Source organism: Nycticebus coucang, chromosome 18 (genome assembly GCF_027406575.1).
Source record: "Nycticebus coucang isolate mNycCou1 chromosome 18, mNycCou1.pri, whole genome shotgun sequence".
Taxonomy (NCBI): Eukaryota; Metazoa; Chordata; class Mammalia; order Primates; family Lorisidae; genus Nycticebus; species Nycticebus coucang.
In genome coordinates this window covers 35,271,170-35,295,210 of record NC_069797.1, presented here as the reverse complement: position 1 = coordinate 35,295,210, position 24,041 = coordinate 35,271,170, and the positions used below count along the sequence as shown (strand labels likewise).

General features: G+C 41.1%; 1 protein-coding gene across 3 annotated transcripts in view; it reads right to left on the bottom strand.

Annotated features, from left to right (window-relative positions):
• The window catches only part of PSMD11 (proteasome 26S subunit, non-ATPase 11), a 36,920-nt gene that overhangs the window by 4,542 nt on the left and 8,337 nt on the right, over positions 1-24,041 (bottom strand). For 2 of the 3 annotated variants that reach the window (XM_053569347.1, XM_053569348.1), the window contains exons 3-9: positions 20,353-20,477; positions 12,372-12,443; positions 11,959-12,016; positions 9,221-9,415; positions 3,384-3,528; positions 2,531-2,591; positions 686-748 (exon numbers count right to left, since the gene is read on the bottom strand). In XM_053569347.1, coding sequence (XP_053425322.1) covers positions 686-748; positions 2,531-2,591; positions 3,384-3,528; positions 9,221-9,415; positions 11,959-12,016; positions 12,372-12,443; positions 20,353-20,477 — 719 coding nt within the window. The remainder of the gene's footprint in view (positions 1-685; positions 749-2,530; positions 2,592-3,383; positions 3,529-9,220; positions 9,416-11,958; positions 12,017-12,371; positions 12,444-20,352; positions 20,478-24,041) is intronic. The other variant, XM_053569349.1, reaches the window with a different exon arrangement.

Genomic DNA, 24,041 nt, shown 5'->3' with positions numbered 1-24,041 from the left:
ACCCTTGGTATATGGGGCCGGCGCCTTACCGACTGAGCCACAGGCGCCGCCCTTTTTTTTTTTTTTTTTTAATTAAATTGGTAATTTTACTCAGACTAACAGGAGAGAAGTCTAGAACAGAATATATAAGTCTTACTCTAAGGCTTAGGCAAGTTCTCCTCCCATTTAGAAACTTCCCAAACAATAAAAGGCACAGGACTCAAAGAAACCCTAGAACACATCATCCTGGGAAGTTTCTTTTGGCCAAAGGACTTATCTTTTGCCCACAGAGAAGCAGACTTGGCATTTCTGGAGATGAAAGTAGGAATACCTGTGACTATGCCACATGGAACAAGCACTAACCCCAGCGTCAAACACTGACATATAATTGCTGTGTGACTTTGGGCATCCTCCTGAATCCTAGTGCCCTCAAAATGAAGATAATAGGTCTGTCATGAAAAATCAAAGTAAAAAAAGAATGACAAAAAGAACTGGAAAGTATTACATATAAATTACATATAATTTGTATCAATTCAGTAAGACTCACTGTGCAAAAATGCTTAACTATTTCTGGGTTTTTACATTGTACTGGGTGACTGGTACATGGGATCACATATACTTTGGCAAATTCCTGTGAAACTACAATTTTAAAAAATTTAATGTCCCTTTCCTCCACCCATTCCCTACCAACCAATAACATGCTCACCTTTTCAAAATCTGCCAGTGATCTGTTCTTGCTAGCCTGAGCCACGCATTTTAATGCTTCTGTCTGAGAATAAAGAGACAAATTGTGAAGGTGATCTATTCTGTCTACTGACATCCACCCAAAAAGTCTCATAAGCATTATGCTATGGCCACATAATCTCTGCCAGAAGGAAGAACCCACCCCACCATCATTCTTCTTCAAAGGCCTGGGAAGAAAAACTAGAAATAGTGAATACCACTATGCCAACCAGTTTCCCCTTTGAAACCCAAGATGACTTAAGAACACTAGGAAATAGAAGGGTTTTCCAAAAAGACAAGACCCTGATACAGCATTCTCAAGAGATGACAAGCTAAAAGGGAAAGTGATAAGAGAACTGTGAGTATCTTTCCCCCTTCCCTATCTCCACACCCACCCAAACTCCTTCCTGCCTTTACACCTGATTATACCTGTGCTTTATCAAGATTCATTCTGCTAGGTTTGGTACAAACCATTGAACAAAGTTTAGTTTCATTAGGCTTAAGGCATCAAAATTGAGGCACCAACATATTAACACTGAATGTTAAAACTCCACCAAGAGATGAAGGTACAATTAGTAGTTGAAAGCAACTTCTAACCTGGTTAGAAAAGGTGCCTGCTCAAGCTATCAGGTCTCCACGAGAAATGTGCAGTACTCATCTTTCTAGGAAACCAGCCTAACTCCTGCTTAAAAGCTATCATCAAGGTATCGGGACCAGAAGGAAGTCCTCTTCTATCAGCCTAGGTACTTAAATAAGCACAGTGTCTTATACAGTAGACTAAATACTACAAGGCTAATCATGACAATAGTTTGTCTCCAGCACTTGTCCTAAAGACAGAACAAATGCCAAAATGAGAAAAGCCTGAAACTTAGAGCTAGGTAAACCTAGTTCAAAGTCTGGCTCCACCATTTATTAGCTACCCAGCCTCAACCTAGCCACTGGACTTCTCTGAGCCTGTCTCTACAACTCTATTTCTAGTAAGAGTAGTATAATAGTAACCGATATTCTTGAGGTTAAAACTAGGAGCTGACCTGAAACTTTTGCTGATGAAATGCCAATTAAGGCCACTTGAAGAGAAGGAAGGAATCATCTGTTGTGGCCATTCCTCCAGAGATATAGTGAGATTATATAGAGAGCCAATCTGTCTGCTGTTTAGAGACAACTGCATTTGAAATCCAGAAAGATTACTTTTACTTTAGTGATAATTAAGCAAAGTACAAAAAGGGGATGGTCCAGATATCTAAGACATCATCTTTACACACATCGTAACTGTTTGTTCTCCTAAGTCGCATTCAGACTTTCTTGGGCATTAGGGTAGCACAGAAAGTTCTCTTTTTAGCACCACACCCAAAATCAAGGCATGAATAGAAAGGTATTGATCAGCACTCACACTGAGTCTCAAAACCTAGTTTCTGCACCAAGCAATCTGAGCTCACTAAAGCACATATGTACCAGACCTTATGAGGCTTCTGACTTGGAGAATCCAAGGTGCTATACTCTGCACATGTTAAATTCACAAGTCAGGTTCATGGGAGATAAATCATCTGGTCAAAGCTAAAAGCAACCTAACTCACTGCAAATGCTATACAGTTCAGTTCTGTAAGTCCCTCAAACCACCCAACATCCATGTGAGCACCAAACACTGACTTTCCAGGCCAAGAATTTAATAATATAGGAAATACACTAAATGGGCTTAAGGGAAGAAAAGAAGTAGGCGAGAAAAAGAAAGTAGAATGAAGCCCTAAAGGGCACGTGTCTCATTAAGCATCATGACTCTGACAACATACAGGTCGCAAAGTGAACAGAACTGCAGTCAAAGTATCCCTACCTGCCTCCCTGCATACCGAAGTGCAAGCTTCCCGCTCACCAAAGCCTGGACATCTTCTGGGCTAGAAAAAAAGACACACTTGGTCAATTGTTCCAGAATATTATGCTCCTAAGTAGAGGCTTAGGCCAATTTCTTTTTAACGAAATTCCACCATGAAGACTCTGCCCACAAAAGTTATCAGCCCCAACCCCTAAACCCACATGTCCCTCACAGTATGAAAACTAGGTTTTCACGTCTCTGGACCAAAGTTCAGCACTGGAGAGTAGAAAAACTCCAAGCCAAACTGAACTTACCAAAATCACTAAACTCAACAAGCAGAATGGTAAGTATAAATCAAATCTTAGTATAACAGGTCTTATTAAAATATATCCCCTATATAATCCAAAGATAGTCCTAGTCAATATTTCATCCCAAAAAAAATGTAGATAATTCTGTAGAGTTTTCAGGAACAATCTGTCATATATTTTGTTGTCCACTTTTTCAAACCTGCCCTTAACCTTTCTTTCCCCATTTTGGAGGGACCCAGTTAGTTGGCACTGGCTAAACTCTAAGCTATTCCTTGACTCTGTGTCCTGTGCTCAGCATCTATGAGGACAGAATATTTGAAAGAGACAAGAATTCTCCAGGAGGGGCTAGGAAGGGGATTTCTAAAATCCAACTCCTCTATTCTGATAGACTAGCAAGCAAAAGGGCACAGGAACACCCATGATCCTCCCACTCTGCTTCAACCATCCCCAGGGGCTGTGGCTGTTTCTTTAACTGGCTAAATTCCATGCCCAAGCCATCTCTGCCATGGCAGCAGACTCAGCTGAAGGACTTAAGTTCTTAAATTTCAGAGTTAATGTGCACCTACGTGTTGAGCATGATTTTGCACAGCAACATGTACTTCAGAGATGTAATGGCCTTGGGGCTATCAATGGAGTCATAACCTTCAAATGCCTCATAGAAGTATGAGTACGCAGTTTTCCAGTCCTTTTCCTCTGCTGCATGGATAATACCTGGGCATTAAAAAGAAAGGAATAAAAACCATATAAAACAATAGAATCATAAAAGATGAGAACTGAGAGGGCCTTGGAAATCTACCCCAACCATCAATTTATTGATGAGGTCAGGAAAGGAAAAAGGACCTCCCCAAAGTCACAGCCAGCTAGTGGGAGCTGAGATTAGAATCCAGGTCTTTGGCCTCCCAGCTCAATGTCATATTGCCAGTATAAATTCTCAAAGGAGTTAGAGACTCAACTGAAAGGGGATCTTAAGAAACCATATACTACATACCACCTTTCTTCTACACTTCTCACCACCATTCCACTCATGCTATCTTTTGGAGCCACTGGTAAAGGCCACATTGACCCTCCATGACATCACTATTATAGGTCAAGAAGTTGACCCCAACACTCCTAGAATGCCTGAATGACCTGTTTTAATAATGACTTTAGGGTAAGAGCTTTTCTAAGCTTGACACTTTTACTTAAGCAGCTTTCACCGGGGCGGTGGGGGGGGGGGGGGATCTAACCTCTTATATTTTCATTTCAAATACTGTAGAACTGCCACAGTTAACCACCTCCCTACATTGATCTCCTCAAGTTGACCTAATTTTCTTTCTTTCTTTTCTTTTTTTTTTTTTTTAGAGACAGAGTCTCACTTTGTCACCCTCGGTAGAGTGCCGTGGCATCATAGCTCACAGCAATCTCAGACTCCTGGGCAGAGGCAATTCTCTTGCCTCAGCCTCCTAAGTAGCTGGACTACAGGCGCCCACTACAACGCTGCCTATTTTTAGAGATGAGATCTCACTCTGGCTCAAGCTGGTCTCGAATCTGTGAGCTCAGGCAATCCACCCGCCTCAGCCTCCCAGAGCGCTAGGATTACAGGTGTGAGCCACTGCGCCTGGCAGTTGACCTAATTTTCATAGACTGGACATGCACCACATGTAGTCATCAGTACAGCAGGCCTAGTTCCTTTTGTTGACCACCTCCGTATGTCAGTTTGTTACAGTCCCTTGGGTGTTCAACTTACAGAGGCTCTACTAATCTTTGTCATTTATGGATGTGCTCTTGCCTAAATGTAGTCAGTGTACAGATCTCACATAATGACAAATGAACTTTGGCACATGGATAAGCAGTTATTTTTTAGGCTAATATGTTGAGCTAACCAATCTTCTGCCATTTAAAGTTGAGTTGTTCTCAATGAATTTAACTTTGAACTTCCAACGTATACTATCCAACCTATATTACTACTTGGGAAAACAAAAATTCTTTCCAGCTTAAGAGGCATCTAGGCCCTAAGAGTCTACCCTTGTGTTAGAACCTTATGTTATCTTATCACGATTATGTTAGCACTAATTGTGCCCAGCCCCATCCATTTGTTTACCACAGTGCTTCCCATTTTTCACATCAAGATACATGTAGAATGGCCAGGCACGGAGGCTCATGACTGTAATCCTAGCACTCTGGGAGGCAGAGGTGATTGGGTAGCCTGAGCTCAGGAGTTCAAGACTAGCCTGGGCAAGAGCAAGACCCCATCTCTACTAAAAACAGAAAAACTAGCCAGGCATCATGGTGGGTGCCTGCAGTCCCAGCTACTTGGGAGGCTGAGGCAAGAGGGTCACTTGAACCCAAGAGTTTGAGATCGCCATAAGCTAGGATGATGACACGGCACTTTACCTAGGGTGACAGAATGAGACTCTGTCTCAAAAAAAAAAAAAGTAGAAAGTATTTAGCATACTATAATAGAGTAAAAGGATGAAGCTGCTTATATACATGATTCCACAGAACCAATATTTTTAGTACATCTTTAACCCCCCTCAAGCTTACCTATGGTGCATGGCATGCCAGCTGGGAACTTCTGACTTTAACTACTTATTGAGTGATATGTGCCATTCCCCAGTCCTTTTACCCTACCCAAAAAGCCTCCTAATTTGCACTGGAGGAATTAGATCCTTTTTCTACTACTGCTCTTAAGTATAGAAAACTGCAGGAAAATCTGTCCCTCTCTGCAGCCAACGAGCTCCTTTGATAACACAACAAACCATTGATTTGTTGTGTTATCAAAGGAGCTAAACTAAATGAGACATAAGTATGATTTAAAGGAGGAAAAATAAAGCAAAATAAGGCCTAAGAACTGGTATACTGCTTTCCCAAACACATTCATAAATAGGGGCTACATAAGCACTATAAGTGAGGACTAGTATATGAGGTTTATTATTTAAAACAAAAACCAAAAAAACACTAACAACAAAAAACAATTAGACTGTCACTCACTCAACATAAACACTGATGACAGCTAACCATGTGCCAAGTACTGATACAGCTATTAAAGCAGAAAGAAATACAAACAAGGCCCTTACAAGGCTTATGGTCTGGTGGAAAATCACCAAAACAGAGACAAGGAGATTAGCACAATAATATGTGCAAAGGAATATATTCATTGGTAGAGAAGTCCAAAAGCAAAGAAGTAGTACAGAGGAGATTTTACAGAGGAAACATCTGAGTTGTATCTAGAAGGATGCACAGGAGTTTGCCATGGGGAGAGGTAAAAGGGGAATTTCAAGCAGAGAAGACAAAATAAATATACAAAGGTATGGAAGAAGGAAATAGCTTGGAGTACCCAGAGAATATAAAGTAATCTGATGACTAAGACGAAAAACCACAGGTGAGGGTGAAAAGCAGAGAATGCCTTCTTTTTGAATGTCATGTTAAGAGTAAAAATTAAGGTGAGGTTAATGGGGAACTACTGGAGAATTTTAAACAAAGGAGTTACATGATCAGGTTTGTGTTTCAGAAAATGACATTGGGACCTGTACAGAAGACAGATGGAAAAAAGTGACTAGCAACAGTTAGGTAAGTAAAAGATGACTCTAGTAGTCCTTAATTAGACCAGTGGCTTTTTGTAAAGATGAAAAAGAAAGAACAGATTTGGAGAAAGACTCAACATGATCAGGTAACTAACTGGGGATGAGGGATGAGGAGAGGAAAGAATCAAAAATTACTCCAAAGACTATAGTTTGATCAGCTAAATCAATAATGATACCATTAACTAAGAGGAAATGCAGAAAGGAACATTAGGGAGTGGAATGAATTTGGTTTTTGATGTGTTTTGAGACTGAGATACCTATGGGATATATAGGTATATATGTCCATTAAGCAGTTGGAAATCTAGATCTTGAATTTAAGAAAGAGGCGCACCGAGGCTGGCAGTTCAAACCCAGCCTGGGCCAGCTAAACAACAACAACTGCAACAACAACAAAAAAAAAGCCAGGTGATGTGGTAGGCACCTATAGTCCCAGCTACTCAGGAGGCTGAAGCAAGAGAATTGCTTAAAGGCCAAGAATTGGAGGTTGCTGTGAGCTGTGACACCATGGCACTCTACCAAGGGCTACACAGTGAAACTCTGTCTCAAAAAAAAAGAAAAAAAGAAAGAAGTTACTGAAGATCTAGATGAGGGGACCATTAGTATTATGTGGCAGCCTGAGCCATAGGGAGCATGGGATGAGGCTCAGCGCCTGTAGCTCAAGCAGCTAAGGTGCCAGCCACATACACATCAGCTGGCGGGTTCAAATCCAGCCCGGGCCACCAAACAACAATGACAACTACAACCAAAAAATAGCCAGGCATTGTGGCAGGCGCCTGTAATCCCAGCTACTTGGGAGGCTGAGGCAAGAGAATCACTTAAGCTCAAGAGTTGGAGGTTGCTGTGACCTGTGACGCCACAGCAGTCTACCAAGGGCGACAACTTGAGACTCTGTTTCAAAAAAAAAAAGAGTACGGGATGAGACAGAAAATGGAGAGAACAGGAAGGGAAAATAAGAAAGCAACACTGAGGAACACCTACACTTCAGGGACAGTCAGAAAGAAAAGGAAACAGCAAAGTGTGGGGTGTGGCTGCTAATTAGTCAAGGGAGAACCAAGGAGACAATGTCAAGGAAGCCTAGAGTGTCTGGCAAGGTTGAATTACCCCCACCCAAAGGTCAGAGATTTTGTTATTAATTTCTTTCTAGGAGTCAATAAAGACACCAAAGTAAAGTCACTCTTTCAACTTTTTCAAGAAGCTTGACAGGAAGGGGAAGACAGTAATTTAAAAAATAGAAAGGGTTGTGGTTTTCAGCTGAGGCAGATCAAAGACTAAGAAGATCTGGGAGGAGAAAGACTAAAAACCAAGAATGCAACAAAAAGACAGTTGGAAGGATCACCTTCGATTAAGGGTTAAAACAGACAGTGATAGAAATTCTGTAGAGGAAAGAGAAGAGGGCTCACTTAAAAATGGCTTCCATTTCCTCTGAGAAAATCAGATGCAAATTCATCTCTTGACAATAAAGACAGAGAATAGATTTAATAGAGTAGTGGCTTAAACAAAAGCTACTCATTGGGTAAAGCTAATACTGTGATAAAAGCTTTACATTGTTCATCTCATTTAATCCTCAGTACAATTATTATTGACATTTTATAGATGAGCTAAAAATAAAGATAAAAACAAATTAAGTAGCTTGCCCAAAGTCACACACGTGGAAATCACCCAAACATTTAATTTTAACCTAGGAAAGCCTGATCCTAGGCAAGTCAGGCAGGTATTATCTTTTACAAATGAGAAGGATAACACAAGCTAGTCTTCTGTCTCCAATTCCAACAGTCCTTCAATAATGATGCCTCCAGTAAAAAAACCTGCTGAATACCAAAAAAAGTATTCCACCTGCCTGTCAATTCATGGGCTCCTAACCCCAGCATTCGCCAACCCCATCAGAAAGCTGAGTACTACATTCAGCTAAAAGTGAAATAGCTTTCCTAAGCCACGATCTGAGGCCCTTTGGGGAAGTCCAATAAACTTTACGAAGGTCTCCAACAATCAACATAGTTGTGTTTAGCCAATCCTGCAGAGAAATGCTTTCATTCTAAATGGCTAAGAGGTATGTTGAGGGAGTCTTTTAAGCCTAAGTGAGACCTGTCTAGGATTTGGCCCCAACAGGTTGCCAGTTCGAGCACTTACAAGCATGTTAGTGTATTTTAGGCAGTTAATAGGAAGGGAGCAGCTGTTTAGAAAGGAAGGTTTCTAGGCAGGACACAGGGGCTCACGCCTATAATCCTAGCACTTTGAGAGGTTGAGACAGGAAGATTGCTTGATGCCAGAAGTTTAGGACCTGAGCAAAAATAAGATCCCATCTCTACCAAAAAAAAAAAAAAGAAAGAAAGAAAGAAAAATTAGCCGTGGACAGTGCCTGTGGCTCAGTGAGTAGGGTGCTGGCCCCATATACCAAGGGTGGCAGGTTTGAACCGGGCCTGGCCAAACTGCAACAAAAAATACCCAGGCATTGTGGCGGGCACCTGTAGTCCCAGCTACTCAGGAGGCTGAGGCAAGAGAATCGCCTAAGCCCAAGAGCTGGAGGTTGTTGTGAGCTGTGACACCACAGCACTCTACGGAAAGCAATAAAGTAAAACTGTCACTAAAAAAAAGAAAGAAAAATTAGCCCACGTGGCAGCACATGCCTATAGTCCTAGCTACTCCGGAGGTCAAGGCAGGGAGAATCAGTGAGAATTATCTCAGAAAAATTTGAAGGAGAATATCTTCTGAGAAATTGGTTTCTTAGAAGACACTGAGCCAAATCGGCCAGTTTTATTCTCTAGTCCCAACCCCCATTCCTTCCACCTATAAGACAGGATGCACTCTAAGAAACATATCCTGGAAGTAGATAGAGGCGTTACCTGACTGCATGTCCAAGGTGGCCTGCAATTTAGGGGGGCAGTAGATGGCATTTGCTGTGGTTCGAGCAGAGGTTAAGGCAGCTCGGGCTTTCGGCAAGTTGCTCAGGGCGTGGTATGTTTTGCTTTCTAAAAGCTGTACTTCTACCAAAAGGGCTTTGTCATCCATCTTTTTCAACTCCCGCAACAGCTGAGAACCTGAAGAAGGAAAATATATATATACTCCTTTGTTAGTCATAATCCTAATACTTTGATATTGGACATCTCACTCTCCCACCCTCATTAACAGTCAGGATAAAGAAACTTGTCTAGGGGCAAGACATGATTGCAAGAGGGACTTTACCTAACAATTGCAATCAGTGTAACTGGCTTATTGTACCCTCAATGAATCCCCAACAATAAAAAAAAAAAAAGAAAAAAAAAAAAAAAAAGAAACTTGTCTACACTCACAAATAGATTACCTTAAGACTCCATGTAAGAATTAAATTTTCTGATGAAGTGCTACCTTTCAAAAGAAAAACACACATCTCTTTGAAGCTTTCTGCTTCCTAAGAACAACATTAAAGCCAAGACTCCTATAAGGTTAATCTTAAGATTTAAAGACAGTGGAAATCTCTACCCATAAAATGCTGTAACTAGTTATGCAGTTCAGACAGGCATTTGATCCCACTCTCTTCTGCTCCACCAATCACAAGACTATATAAGAAACACCGGGGGCCAGGCACAGTGGATCACACCTGTAATCCTAGCATGCTGGGAGATGAAGGCAGGTGGATCCCCTGAGGTCATGAGTTCCAGACCAGCCTGAGCCAGAGCGAGAACCCTGTCTCTAAATATAGCCAATGTTGTGGCAGGTGCCTGTAGCTCCAGCTACTCAGGAGGCTGAGGCAAGAGGATCACTTGAGCCCAAGAGTTTGAGGTTGCTGTGAGCTATGATACCACCGCACTCAACTGAGGGTGACAAAGTGAGACTCTGTTTCAAAGGAAAAAAAAAAAAAACACTGGGCACTAGGGTTGGTGAAGTGACAAGTTCTGGATATGCCAATGTTCTCCAAATACAGCTTCTTCCCTCTATACCTCAGATAAGAAAATCAAGTCCCAGTTGGGCACTGTGGCTCATGCCTATAATCCTAGCATTTGGGGAGGCCAAGAAGGGAGAACTGCTTGTGGCCAAGAGCTCAAGACCAGTCTAAGCAACAGAGAAAGACCTGTCCCAACAAAAAATAAAAATATTAATCAGACACAGTTAATTGTGTCTGCCTGCAGTCCCAGCTACTGGGGAGGCTGAGGCAGCAGGATCACTTGAGCCCAGGAGTTTAATGCTGCACTGAGCTATGATGACACCACCGCACTCCAGGCTAGGCAACAGTGAGACCTCATCTCTTTAAGTGGGGAAAAAAAAAAAAAAGAGAGAATTAAGTACTTATACATGCTACAACATAGATAAACCCTAAAAATAATGCTGTGTGACAGAAGCAAGTCACAAATAAAATTTACATACTTTATAGAACAGGCAAATCTACAGATAGTAGATATGCCCAGGGCTTAAGGCATGAGTAGGGGTGGGGACATGGTTTGGGGAACTAATAGGGAGTGACTGCTAATGGGTAGGGAGTAGCTTTCTGGGGTGATGAAAATGTTCTGAAATTAGATGGTGGTAGTACTTGCACAATTTAGTAAATATACTAAAAATCATTGAATTGTACATTTTAAAAGGGTGCATTTTATGGTATGTGTATCTCATGAAAGGTTATTTATTTAATGTTACTCTCTGTTTGAACTATGAAAAACTGCCATTTTTGCAAGAATACTGGCAATTGAATATTGGCAATTTTCCGACCTAACAGACCATCAAAGTCAAGTTCTTCTGTTTAGGGAAAATAGTTCGGATCTACTCATTAATCAAATACAAGTAGCAAGAAAAGATTTCAGAGTATTTAAAAGCCACATGGGTAAAAGCCTTCAGTTGGTCCACTCCAGCTTCCAAATAGATTTGTGGCCTATTAATTTCTTGACTTATAAAATAGATTTTGGCCAGGTATAGTGGCTCACACCTATAATCCTAGCACTTTGAGAGGCCAAGGCAGGAAGATTGCTTAAGGTCAGAAGCTCGAGACCAGGTTAGGAACACAATCTCTCCCTGGGGAGACTCTGTCTGAACAAAAAAAAAAATTAAAAATTAGCTGGGAGTGATGACATGTGCCTATAGTCCTAGCTACTCCAGAGGCTAAACCAGAAGAATTACTTGAGCCCTTGAGTTTGGGGTTGCAGTGAGCTATGATTCCACCACTGCACTCTAGCCTAGCAACAGAGCAAGCCAATGTCTAAATATATAAATAAATAAATAAATAAATATTTAAGTATAATTATAACAGACATAGTAAATATGACAGCCAGTAAAACATTTATAATTTAAGATCTAAATCTGAAATTTAACAGGGTGTTGTAGGGAAAAGGTAGATACATATTGAAAAAAATTTTAGTTATTAAAATGGAATGGATTTTACTGCTTCTACTTCATGTGAACTTAAAAACTACCCTTTCGTTCTCTAAATTTGACAGGTTAACTCTTAGCAAATAGCAGTTTCCCATAACAGATCAGCACTGTAAGCCATCTTCAATCTTTCTTAGAAGCAGGCAGAATCCAAATTATTAGTAGGTTATTGATAAGAGTAGCCAGATTTAGAATACATTCGTTTAGCTAGCTGAGATGACTTATTAATTTCTACTAGCTTGCTTACCCAAATGTAATGCTTCCTGGTACCTCTTGGTATCAAAGTACAATGACACCAGTCTTGCCTAGGAAAGAGAAAAGGCATTGATTGAAGAGAAGGAGGGGGGGGAAGTCACAGAAAGAAATCAAAGATTAACAATCACAGAACTGTTACTGCTAAATATACAAGTCCTGACAATAGCAACAAATTCAGCAAAAGAAATTATCAAGCCCACGGTACTGCCTCCTGTCATAGCCAGCAACTGACTGTTAACTTTACTATGATGCTGCTTATTTCTCTGTCTCAAAACTTCAAGCAATGAGACTACTAGCAATAACCTCTGGGTACCTGGGTAATGGCAAAGTTGCTAAAAATACTTTTGATCACAGTCTGTTTAACCATGCCTCGAGACCTGAAATCAGTGCTCATATAGAACATACCTCCAAAGCTTGGCGTAAGAAAGTCCTTTTCTCTGATTTGGCCCATTCAATGCACTCTAAACACAGCTCAACCTGCAAGAGGGAAAGACAGTACATGCAACATTATGTCCTCACCTTCTTCCCACAAACCATGCTTTGGAGAAGTGCTTTAATTCCCTCCTTACTTAATACCATTTGCTCTATTTAGTGTCTGATCCACGGTATCTAACTGTGTAATGATTATATTGTTATGCAGCATCAAACTTTATTTTAACAAATAAAATATCTTTATGCTTAGTGTTCTTTGGGAAAGTAGGTCATCTTTGAGACTCCTCTTCTACCTTCCCAAGAAGCACCCAGAACTTCCAACAACATATATACCCCTGGAATATAGATTTCTACAATGGCATAGCAATTTTTAAAGCAGAAATTTCTCCTGGAAAAGTCAGAAATAGTAACAATAATGTTATTGTTTTAACAGGCAATAAAGGGGAGAAATTCTCAGCCTAAGCACAAATGCCTTATTCCTAACAATTGCTTGTAAGACTCAAAAGGTCCAATTAGTTCTTTTCTTTTCAGATTCAAAACAGTGCAACTAATCAATTCATCACCATTTTTACAGCAAACAGCCACAGAAAACTTACCTTGTATTAAAAGGAATACAAGGAAATTAGAATTATTCTAACACTTAAAAAGGCTTTTAAACTTTAATTGTGAAAGGCACTCTGAGCCCCCAGCTCTATCTGCCACCGAAGCAGTGATGTAACATGCAAAGTAACTGATTTAAAGCAGTAGTCAATCCTACACAGTCTAGCATGCCTTCAGATATCCCTGACATAAAAGTACATATTAAGTACTGCAGATCATATTCTGATTCTGTAGCTGTAAGTTTTGTGTTAAAGTTACTAATCAGAGCCTAAGACAAAAAGAAATGAAATGAGAAACTGAGCTCTCCAGAGAACTGCTAATACAAAATTTATTAAAGTTCTCATAAGAAATGCTATGAGAAAAAACTAAAAGGACATAATTCAAATTGACAAAAATCTTCTGTTTTCTTTTTTTTTGTTTGAGACAAAGTTTCAAGTTTCAGCACTCTACCCAGGTAGAGTGCTGTAGTGTCACAGCTCACAGCAACCTCAAACTCTTGGGCTTAAGCAATTCTCTTGCCTCAGTCTCCCAAGTAGCTGGGACTACAGGCACCTACCACAACGCCTGGCTTTTTTTTTTTTTTTTTTTGTAGTTGTCATTGTTGTTTAGCAGGCCCTGGCCGGGTTCAAACCCACCAGCCCTGGTATATGTGGCTGGCACCCTAACCACTGAGCTACAGGCACTGAGCCAGATCTTCTGTTTTCTGATCCTAAGTTCAAGCTCAGTAAATAAACTGATGGATGACATTATATAGTATTTGGAGCATTCACCAGTAAGAGATTCAATGAAAACTTTACAACTCAATGGAGCCCCCTGGTGACTACCTGATCTCCAACTCTAAACTCAACTGACCTCAAAATTCTACAAAAATAAGAAAGAACCAAAAACTAAAATAAAAGTCAGCCAATCACAATTTCAGAGTTTTGAGTTTTGTTCTGAAAAACTAAACTCAAAGTCAAATGTCTAATATATATGGAACTGAAAATATTTTGCTGAATACTTTAGCAAAGAAAATATAGGAGTCTTTAGTCTGACATGACTCAGGGGGCTAAGAAATGCCCTCTACAATTTTATCCAGAGGACGTTTTCAAATGATGCAAAAATGGGACTTAGGTACATTCCACTGTACATTATACTTTAATAAACAGTTTATTCCTACTCCCCCCTTTTTCTCCCCCCCACCCCCCGCCGCAAAAATGCCAGGGCTCCTGACCCAGTAGTCAGGATTATAGAGCTTGGCAACTCTAAAGTATATCCCTAATTAAGAAACACCAAATTCTACTCTTGCAATTTACCTGCCCCTACGTCCCGGACAGTCTAGATATTAGGTGACTCACCTAAGGTCACATATCACCTGCTAGGACCAGAACTCATCCCTATCTCCAGCACTCTTTGTACCTTTACCCAACCTTAAGATAAGGTCAGCACAGACATTTCTCCTAGAGGAAGGATTTTTTTTTTTTTTTTTTTTTTTTGAGACAGAGCCTCAAGCTGTCCCCCTGGGTAGAGTGCCGTGGCATCACAGCTCACAGCAACCTCCAACTCCTGGGCTCAAGCAATTCTCCTGCCTCCTCCTCCCAAGTAGCTGGGATTATAGGCGCCTGCCACAATGCCTGACTATTTTTTGGTTGCAGCCGTCATTGTTGTTTGGCGGGCCCAGGCTGGATTTGAACCTGCCAGCTCAGGTGTATGTGGCTGGCGCCTTACCCACTTGAGCCACAGGCACCAAGCCTAGAGGAAGGATTTTTTACAACATGATCTAGGTATGTTATAAATTACAGAATACGTGATTGACATTATCAAGAATTGTAATTGGTGAAACCAGCACCTCAGTTCCAAGAAATTTTAAAAGGTATTGCCCTTGCTACACAGCTATTTTGCTTGAAAGGCTTATAATAATGCCAAATATGACTGATAAAGAGGATAGAAATATACAAGAAGCCCAGGCTTCCGGAAGAAGGCTCTTACTCGAGTACAAAAACTTGATGTGGTCAAAATTAGATACTTAAGTTTTAAATCAATACATTGAACCATTCAAAAAAAAAAAAAAGCCTTAAATTACCTAAATTCAGGTTGGGGTGGGGGGAATAACTATTAATCCAAATCTGAAATTGGTAGCACAAACCCCTTTTTCCATTGAAACAACTGTTTTGACAACATGATTTCTTGTTTAGTTCTTTTTTTTTGCAGCTTTTGGCCAGGGCTGGGTTTGAACCCACCACCTCCAGCATATGAGGCTGGCGCCCTACCACTTTGAGCCACAGGTGCTGCGACAACATGATTTCTGATTTAAGATTCCTTAAAATGTGCTATTGTGTTTCAATTGGGCGACTACACCAAAAAAATGGCTTATTATAGGCAATTCCCTAGAAAGCCCTTGAAGTTCAGGTTCATTCTGGAAGTTCAGTTCACTATTTGGCAAAGGTGTGGTGCAGTCTTCTTTCTTTCCTCTTCACCCTACTTTTCTCCTCTTCTCCTCTTGTCAAGTACCCCATTTTCACTCCATCCTCCCACCCTACCACACATATGCTGTCGGTTTCTAAGCCCCAAACCTTAGCCTTGCAAATGACCAGATCCCAATCCGAATCATACCAACTTTAGGACTACAGACAGCTAAAAATTGGTCTGTAAATATATCCAACGTATGGTTACTCCCCAAACAAAAAAAGCAAAGGAAATCCCCTCCCTCATACTCTTGGTACCAAACTCCTTAACACAAAGCTCTTGGTCTCTTTTTTTTTTGTAGAGACAGAGTCTCACTTTATGGCCCTCGGTAGAGTGCCGTGGCCTCACACAGCTCACAGCAACCTCCAACTCCTGGGCTTAAGCGATTCTCTTGCCTCAGCCTCCCAAGTAGCTGGGACTACAGGCGCCCGCCACAATGCCCGGCTATTTTTTTGGTTGCAGTTTGGCCGGGGCCGGGTTTGAACCCGCCACCCTCAGCATATGGGGCCGGCGCCCTACCGACTGAGCCACAGGCGCCGCCCAGCTCTTAGTCTCTTAACAAGATTCCAAAATGTCCTGTTTCACCTCAGGCCTCAATACTACTATGACAGTCATCCACTACGACTTGCTCCTCTATCCTTTCCCATGACCCAAAGAATTTTAAAAGAACCAAGAATGAAGACTAAGCTGGGCATGGTGCTCCTGCCTATACTCCTAGCACTATGGGAGGCAGAGGCGGGCAGACTGCTTAAGCTTAGGAGTTCGAGTCCAGCCTAAAAGTGAGACCCCCATCTCTACTAAAAATAGAAAAACTTGCCAGGCATTGCGTTGTTCACCTGTAGTCACAGCTACTTGGGAAGCTGAGGCATGAGCATCACTTGAACCCAAGAGTTTTAGGTTGCTGCGAGCTATGATGCCAAGGCCCTCTACCCAGAGCAACAGGGTGCTCTGTCTCAAAAAAAGAAAAGAAAAGAAAAAGAAAAACAAGAATGAAAACTGTATCCATTTTCCCCGCATCGGAGGTCTTGAGGCACTCAAACAAATGTAGTAACAAAACCCCATGCTTACATCTTAATTCAGTAAACTAAGATCTTAATTCCATATGGTATTTTCTGAGCAGCTACCAGGGGAAAGGCATTATACATACACTCCCTCGACAAACAGTAGTCACGTATCTCCTCTAAGCCAAACTACTCAATGTGCTAGGAATACAGAAGTGAAGAGGACAAAGTAGATATCTTCATGAAACTTACATTCTAAGGAGGAAACAAATATTAAACAAGTAAACAGGAAGAAAAGTAAGCAGTGACAGGGTATTTTAGATATGGTGATCAAGAAAAGTCTCTTCGGAAGACGTGAGCAAAGACTTAAAATAATGTGAAGAAAAAAACCCATATTAAGATCAGGCTGACAGCAATCCAGATGTATACAATTTTCCAAGTCCAGAACAGTATAAAGTCAAGGACGAAAGGATAGTATTACAGCTGTAAATAAAGTAAAAAGGGAGACTAGTCTAAATGCGGTCAGAGGTAGCTACAGGTAAGGAACTGGAACTGTACTGGGAATGAGGAAGGCCCTGTGAACAAAGTATGCAGTGCTTCACCTGAATAAGATTATATTACAGTAACTCAGACAATTGCAGAATAATCAGAAATATAACATGTACAAAATATAATGGGAGTTACTAAGAGTTACTAGCACATTAAAGTCAAGAAGAAAAGACTGCAGAGGAGTGGGAACTTATGATGGAACCATGGAAGGGAGATGCAGCTTGAGGAGCATAAAGGACTTGTTGGCCAAACAGGCAGGTATCCAATGTGACTGACAGGGTTGATGTGCTGAGTAGAGTTCTGGTAGACCAAACTACTGCACTAGGTTATAGTATAGAAAACCACTGATTAGCTAATTCTGCAGGCAATGGAAAGCCACTAAAGGTTCAAATTGTCAGAAAGCTACTTGGTACGATATCTGACAATGGTGAAATGAGCCTTTACAGCAGTCTGCGTTAAGAAATAATTAAGATCCAAACTAGGTGGAGAACAGACATGAAGAAAGCTGAACTGACAGAATTTAACAAACAGTTGGAAGCTCAGGTTGGTCATACTGAGTTTAAGGTGAGATGAGACGATCTAAATGATTCAAAATTTGTTCTGAAATAAACAATCCATAATCCACAAAAAGTAGTAAAAGAAGTCCTAGTTTGGACTCTGACTCTTTTTTTGTTTGTTTTTGTTTAGCAGGCCCCAGCCAGGTTTGAACCCACCAGCCCCACATCATGTGGCCGGTGCCCTAACCACTGAGCATAGGTGCCCCCAAGACTCTTGGCCAGGCACAGTGGCTCAAGCCATAATCCTAGCACTCTGGGAAGCCAAGGTGGCAGGATCACTTGAGGTCAGGAGTTCAAGACCGGCCTAAGAGCCAGACCCCGTATCTACCAAATATATAAAAAATTAGCCAGGCGTGGCAGAGGCAAGCCTATAGTCCCACCTATTGGAGAGGCTAAGGCAGGAGGATCACTTAAGCCCAGGAGCTGGAGGTTGCAGTGAGCTATGAGGATATCACTGCACTCTAGCCCAGGTAACAGAGCCAGACTCTGTCTCAAAAAAAATACTCCAGTGCTTAATAAAAGCTAAATTCTAATCATCTAAAAACAGCCTTTAGGGCTAGCGCAGTGGCTCACACCTGTAATCCTAGCACTCTGGAAGGCCAAGGCAGGTGAACTGCGGGAACTTACGGGTTGGAGACCAGCCTGAGCAAGAGCAAGACTCCATCTCTAAAAATAGCCAGGCGTTGTGGTAGGCACCTACAGTCCCAGCTACTTAAGAGGCTAAGGCAAGAGAATCACTTGAGCCCAAAGAGTTTGAGGTTGCTGTGAGCTATGACACCAGAGCACGCTACCAAGAGCAACAAAGCAAGACTCTGTCTCAGAAAAAAAAAGAAAGCAAAACGGCCTTTAGGTAACATTAAAATGACATTGACAATAAAATGCCATAATGCCTAGGAATGCTTCCTTTCACCCTAGGAAAAAGAAGGCCTCTAGTTGACAAAAAATGTAACATGCAATGAACAACAGCAATGTACCAACATAGTTAAGGGAGGGCCTAAGCAGACGGGGAACCCCATGATAAAGGCCAGTAAATCCCACCGGTCTCTTGAAGAGAGCACTAAATTATGACTTTAATAGATTTACACAAAGGAATATAAAAAATTATCATTAAACAAAGGCGGTTCTACCCACTGAGTCAGCTCTATGCTACAGAAAGGGACAAATTTCAGAGACTTCAGTGTGCAAAGGAGCTGCTTGGATAATTAATTTTTCTGCCTCCAAGTAACATTGGTCAGTTTCAAATTAACATTTATTGATCAGCCTGTTGTAAGGTACCCTATTTCAAACAAAAGATAGCACCACTTTCCATGAGAACAAACCACAGCACTCTAGCCAGGGCGATAGAGTAAGACTCTTGTGTCAAGGAAAAAAAAAAAAAATTACAAGGCAGCTATCTAAATTTTTTTTTTTTTTTTTTGAGACAGAGTCTTACTACGCCCTCAGTAGAGTGTGCTGGCGTCACAGTTCACAGCAACCTCAAACTCTTGGGCTCAAGCAATTCTTGCCTCAGCCTCCCAAGTAGCTGAGACTACAGGCACCGCCATATTGCCCAGCTGTTTTTTTGTTGCAGTTGTCATTGTTTAGTTGGCCCGGGCCAGGTTTGAACCCGCCAGCCTCGGTGTCTGTTGCCAGCGCTATTAACTACTGTGCTCCGGGCGCCAAGCCTAAATTTTATGTTTGACCTACTATCATGAAACAGTTTGCCAAAAACAAATGAATCTGAAGAACACTCAACAAATAAATTTTCTACAAATGAAGTTTAATATACTCTATGGTGTTTAAATTAGGTTTCATAGAATCACTAAGAAACCAGTTTTACAAAGGGCAGGATTTCAACATGGGCTCTATGTGTCCTAGGTTTCTGAAATTCCTCACTGTTTACTCACTATGTTACTATGGCCTTTTATACCTTTCACACCTGTACACCCACACAGGCTCCAGCAAACAGACGTATAACCACCCACCAATTCCAACCCTCACCCTTATATTATCTGACAATTTATGTATTTGTTTTTCGTCTATAATCCTCATGACAGCAATGGCTGTATTTTTACAACTGCATCCCCAGTACTTGTAAGTGCCTAACACAGAGCCAGCAGTCAGTGAGTACTGACCAGCACATCCCTAGGGAAGACAACAATTATATTCTTCTCACAAACCAGTTCAAGCCCAAGTAATACACCCTGCTTGAATCTGCCACTTTTTACAGAATGATTTTTAATTTTAGTATGTGTCTCCTCCTGAATTGATAAAATACAGCTATCTTTGAAAAGGTTAGGAAAAGTTCAGTGATTCCAGATATTATCATACGGCTCAGGGTCTAGTCTGAACTTGTAGAAAACGTACAGAAACACCAGGCACTTTTGCACACGAGATACAAACAAATGGATGCTCACCTCTCAATAAAGGCTTATATGCATTACAAAACATGCCAAGAAGGAACGCCACAAGACACTTAAATTAGTGCTCACAAGGAGCTCTGTGACACAAGATGAAAGGTACCACAGACACAGAAAACATTACAAAGGTGTGGCAATACAATACCTCAAAGACAAGAATCAGTTTGTGACCCTGATGTAATGAGGATTCCAGGGACCACTGACAATCTCCACTTACAAAGTAAAGCATGGAACAGACCCAAAGTATCAAATGCCCTGTAACAAAGAGAAACTGACATGATAAGTCCTGAGCTGTCCTCCAAGCTTGTCCCTTCCACTTTAGTACCCAGTGCAGGCAGGCTTTTCTTTCACTGAAACAGACTTCTTTACATACTGTCTACTTTCCATCATTAACATAGCTTACCTCCTGCCCTGTAGCTGCTTCCATATCAAGAAACAGATCAAGAAGAGATCGGACCAGACGGGCTGCTTTAGCCTTGCTGATGGAATTCAAGAAGGGTCGTACATACTTCAGGAGTCCTCCAAGCTCTGTGCGAAAGGTAATTCAGGGGGAAAAAAAAAAGTAAAAGTAGGGACAAAATACCCATTTAAAAAATTGACCCAAGATCATAAAATTTAATACTTACATCACTGGAATCAGTCTAAATGGAACTTAATAGTTTAAAGCATTCACTAAAGCAGACACTAGAGTAGCAAAATAAGTTAACATCACATGCCAAATTTGTATTCTATTCCTCACTCAGCCACTGAATTACTATGAGGGCCTGGGAAAACCTCATATCTCTACTTTATTTATCCATCTTAGTGAGACATAAATAGCAAAGTATTCATACTATCAAAAAACAGTTTTCTAGCTAGAACATGAAACATGCTGTGCCCCTCTCCACCCTGGACAAAATCACTTCCTCACAACCAACACATATGATCAAGTTATAGGAATACATATATTTTTTTAATTTCCAAGTCTGCCTTAACAATTCCCCTTAAACAGACAAGACAAAGGTTTTCAATTCCTCTCTTTCTATAGTTCTCTCCAGTTTAGCCTTTCAGCAATATCACTTCCTTGGCACTCTTTTGAATAAACTTTTCACACAGAATTTTGGGTGTTTTGTCCTCACAGTCCTTCTATGTCCTTTTATAATTCCTCATTGATCTTCAAAACCTAAATCTTAAACTATGATCAAAGGCTGAGGCAGGTGGATTGCCTGAGTTCACAGGTTTGAGACCAGCCTGAGCCAGAGCAAGACCTTGTCTCTAAAAATAGCCAGGAACTGTTGTGGGCACCTGTCGTACCAGCTACTTGGGAGGCTGAGGCAAGAGAATCGCTTGAGCCCAAGAGTTTGAGGTTGCTGTGAGGTATGATGCTACAGCACTCTACCAAGGGTGACAAAGTGAGACTCTGTCTAAAAAAAAAAAAACTATGATCAAAAAAGGTATCTACCATAGAGCTTTTCCCCCCTTATAGAAGAGGGCAGTACAGGCTTGGCACCTGTAGTTCAGCGGATAGGGCGCCAGCCACATACACCAGAGCTGGCAGGTTCGAACCCAGCCCAGGACAGCTAAAACAACGACAACTGCAACAAGAACAACAACAAAAATAGCCGGGTATTGTGGTGGGTGCCTTTAGTCCCAGTTACTTGGGAGGCTAAGGCAAGAGAATCACTTAAGCCCAAGAGTTTGAGGTTGCTGGGAGATGTGACGCCACAGCACTCTACCCGGGCAACAGCTTGAGACTCTGTCTCAAAAAAAAAAAAAAAAGAGGGCTATACAGGAACTCTAAGGAAACACCTTTTGAAACAATAAACTAGACATATGTTAGTCAAATAGCAAAAATTAGAGAATGTTTCAACTAAACTAAAGAAGTAGTTTGGAATGTAGGTTAAAATTACTTTAGTGCCACTGTCTCTTTAATATTTTCCAACTATAAACTCACTCTCCTGAGAACTCTAATTCAGGGCAAGCAAACCTCACCCTCCTGAGAATGGTCATTCAGGGTTCTGAAATCCTCATCTGCCTGAATAGTCTAGAGAATGCATGGGACTGTGTTAGGTACTAAAGGAACTTTATACAGAGTAGAAAAGTTCACCTTTCCCTTCACTCCCCTGTCCTGCCCTTTAATTCCCAATGTTTAAGACTTTCCCCTTCTTCCACACCACTCACTCCTACATCAACTATCCAGCCATGCTCATGCCACAATCCCATCTGAAAGTGTCTTTCCATCTTCTTAATGTATATAAATCTTAGATATCCTTTCACTGAGTGTTCCATGCTAACTCCAATCTACAGTGATTTCTCCCTCTCACCTTCCTTTTGCATTTATTTCAATTATATTATGTAATCACAGTTTTTTGAAAGTAGTGTAGGCTGGGCATGCATAGTGGCTCACGCCTACAATCCCAGCACTTTAGGCGGCCAAAGTAGGAGGATCACTTGAGACCAGGAGTTTGAGACCAGCCTGAGCAATACAGTGAGACATCTCTACAAAAAAAAAAAAAAAATTAGCTGAGTGTAGTGGTATATGCCTTTGTTCCAGCTTCTCACGGCTGAAGCAAGAGGATCCACTGAGCCTAGGAATGCAAGGTTGTAATAAGCTGTGCCTATGCCACTGCCCTCCAGCCTGAGTGATAGAGCAAGACCCTTACTTTAAAAAAAAGGGAGTCGGGCGGCGCCTGTGGCTCAGTCGGTAGGGCGCCGGCCCCATATACTGAGGGTGGCGGGTTCAAACCCAGCCCCAGCCAAACTGCAACCAAAAAATAGCCAGGTGTTGTGGCAGGCGCCTGTAGTCCCAGCTACTCGGGAGGCTGAGGCAAGAGAATCGTTTGGGCCCAGGAGTTGGAAGTTGCTGTGAGCTGTGTGAGGCTACGGCACTCTACCGAGGGCCATAAAGTGAGACTCTGTCTCTACAAAAAAAAAAAAAAAAAAGGGGGGGTCTAGTGCAATGTCCCTTCTCCCACAGCATTTCCTGCTACGCTTGAACAAGTCTGAACAATTTCTTGTGACAGCAACATTCAGATGGCAAACTACATTCAGATGGCAAACTATTCCAATGTCGACCAAACCAAATTATTCTTGTTTGTAACACAAATCTATATCTCCTTCCACACTGCTTCAATAAAGATAACTATCATTTACATCTCCCTAAATTTCCCTTTCTCCAAGCTTACATCTGTAGCTATTTCAACTGTTCCTCCAATGTCCCTGATTTCTAGATAACTTATTACCTTATCTGCCCTCCTCTAGTTTGTAAAGGTACCACCTATGATATGTTGTGGTACCAAGAACCAAAAACAATGCTTCAGATACGGCTTCACAGAAGAACAAGAGGCTTAATTCTCTTGATCTGGCCAACATGTGTAACACATGATAGCATGTTTTGCTTTTTTCGATAGCACTCTTTGTTCAGACTGAGTGTATTAAGGTCTTTTTTGCATAGACTACTGTCAAACAGGTAATTCCCCGATTGCCTCTGTTCTGAAAAACACTTTGTATAACTTTATCCTTACCACAACCAAATTTAATCTTCCTGGGTTTGGTAATAACTATGAATCTTAGTTCTGTCCTCTACCATTTTGAGTCATCTACAAAAATAAGTATGCCTTCTAAGATGGCTTTAACCATAATGTCAGATGCTGACCAGAAAAACGAGGACACATCCCTATGATATGATGCTAGAGACTCCCCTCCAGGTTGATAAATGATCCATTTATTAACATGTTTTAGATATAATTATTCAGGCCATTATAAGATCAAAGCCTATACCTGTCATATTAATAGTAAGGCAAATGTTCAGATACACTGTTTATATCAGATATGTAGTCTATGTCAATCCTCTAATCCAGGAACGGACAAACTTTTTCTGTGAAGGACCAGACAGTAAGTATTTTTGGCTTTGCAGATTATATGGTGTCAGTAGCAGGTTCAACTCCACCACTACAGTACAAAAGCAGTCATAGACAATACAAAAACAAATAGGCATAACCATGTTCCAATAAAACTTTACTTACAAAAACATGTGGCAGGCAAGACCACGGTAAATCTACCAGTTTAATAATGATAACCAAAGAGGGAAAGCTAAGATGAATTTGGAATAAT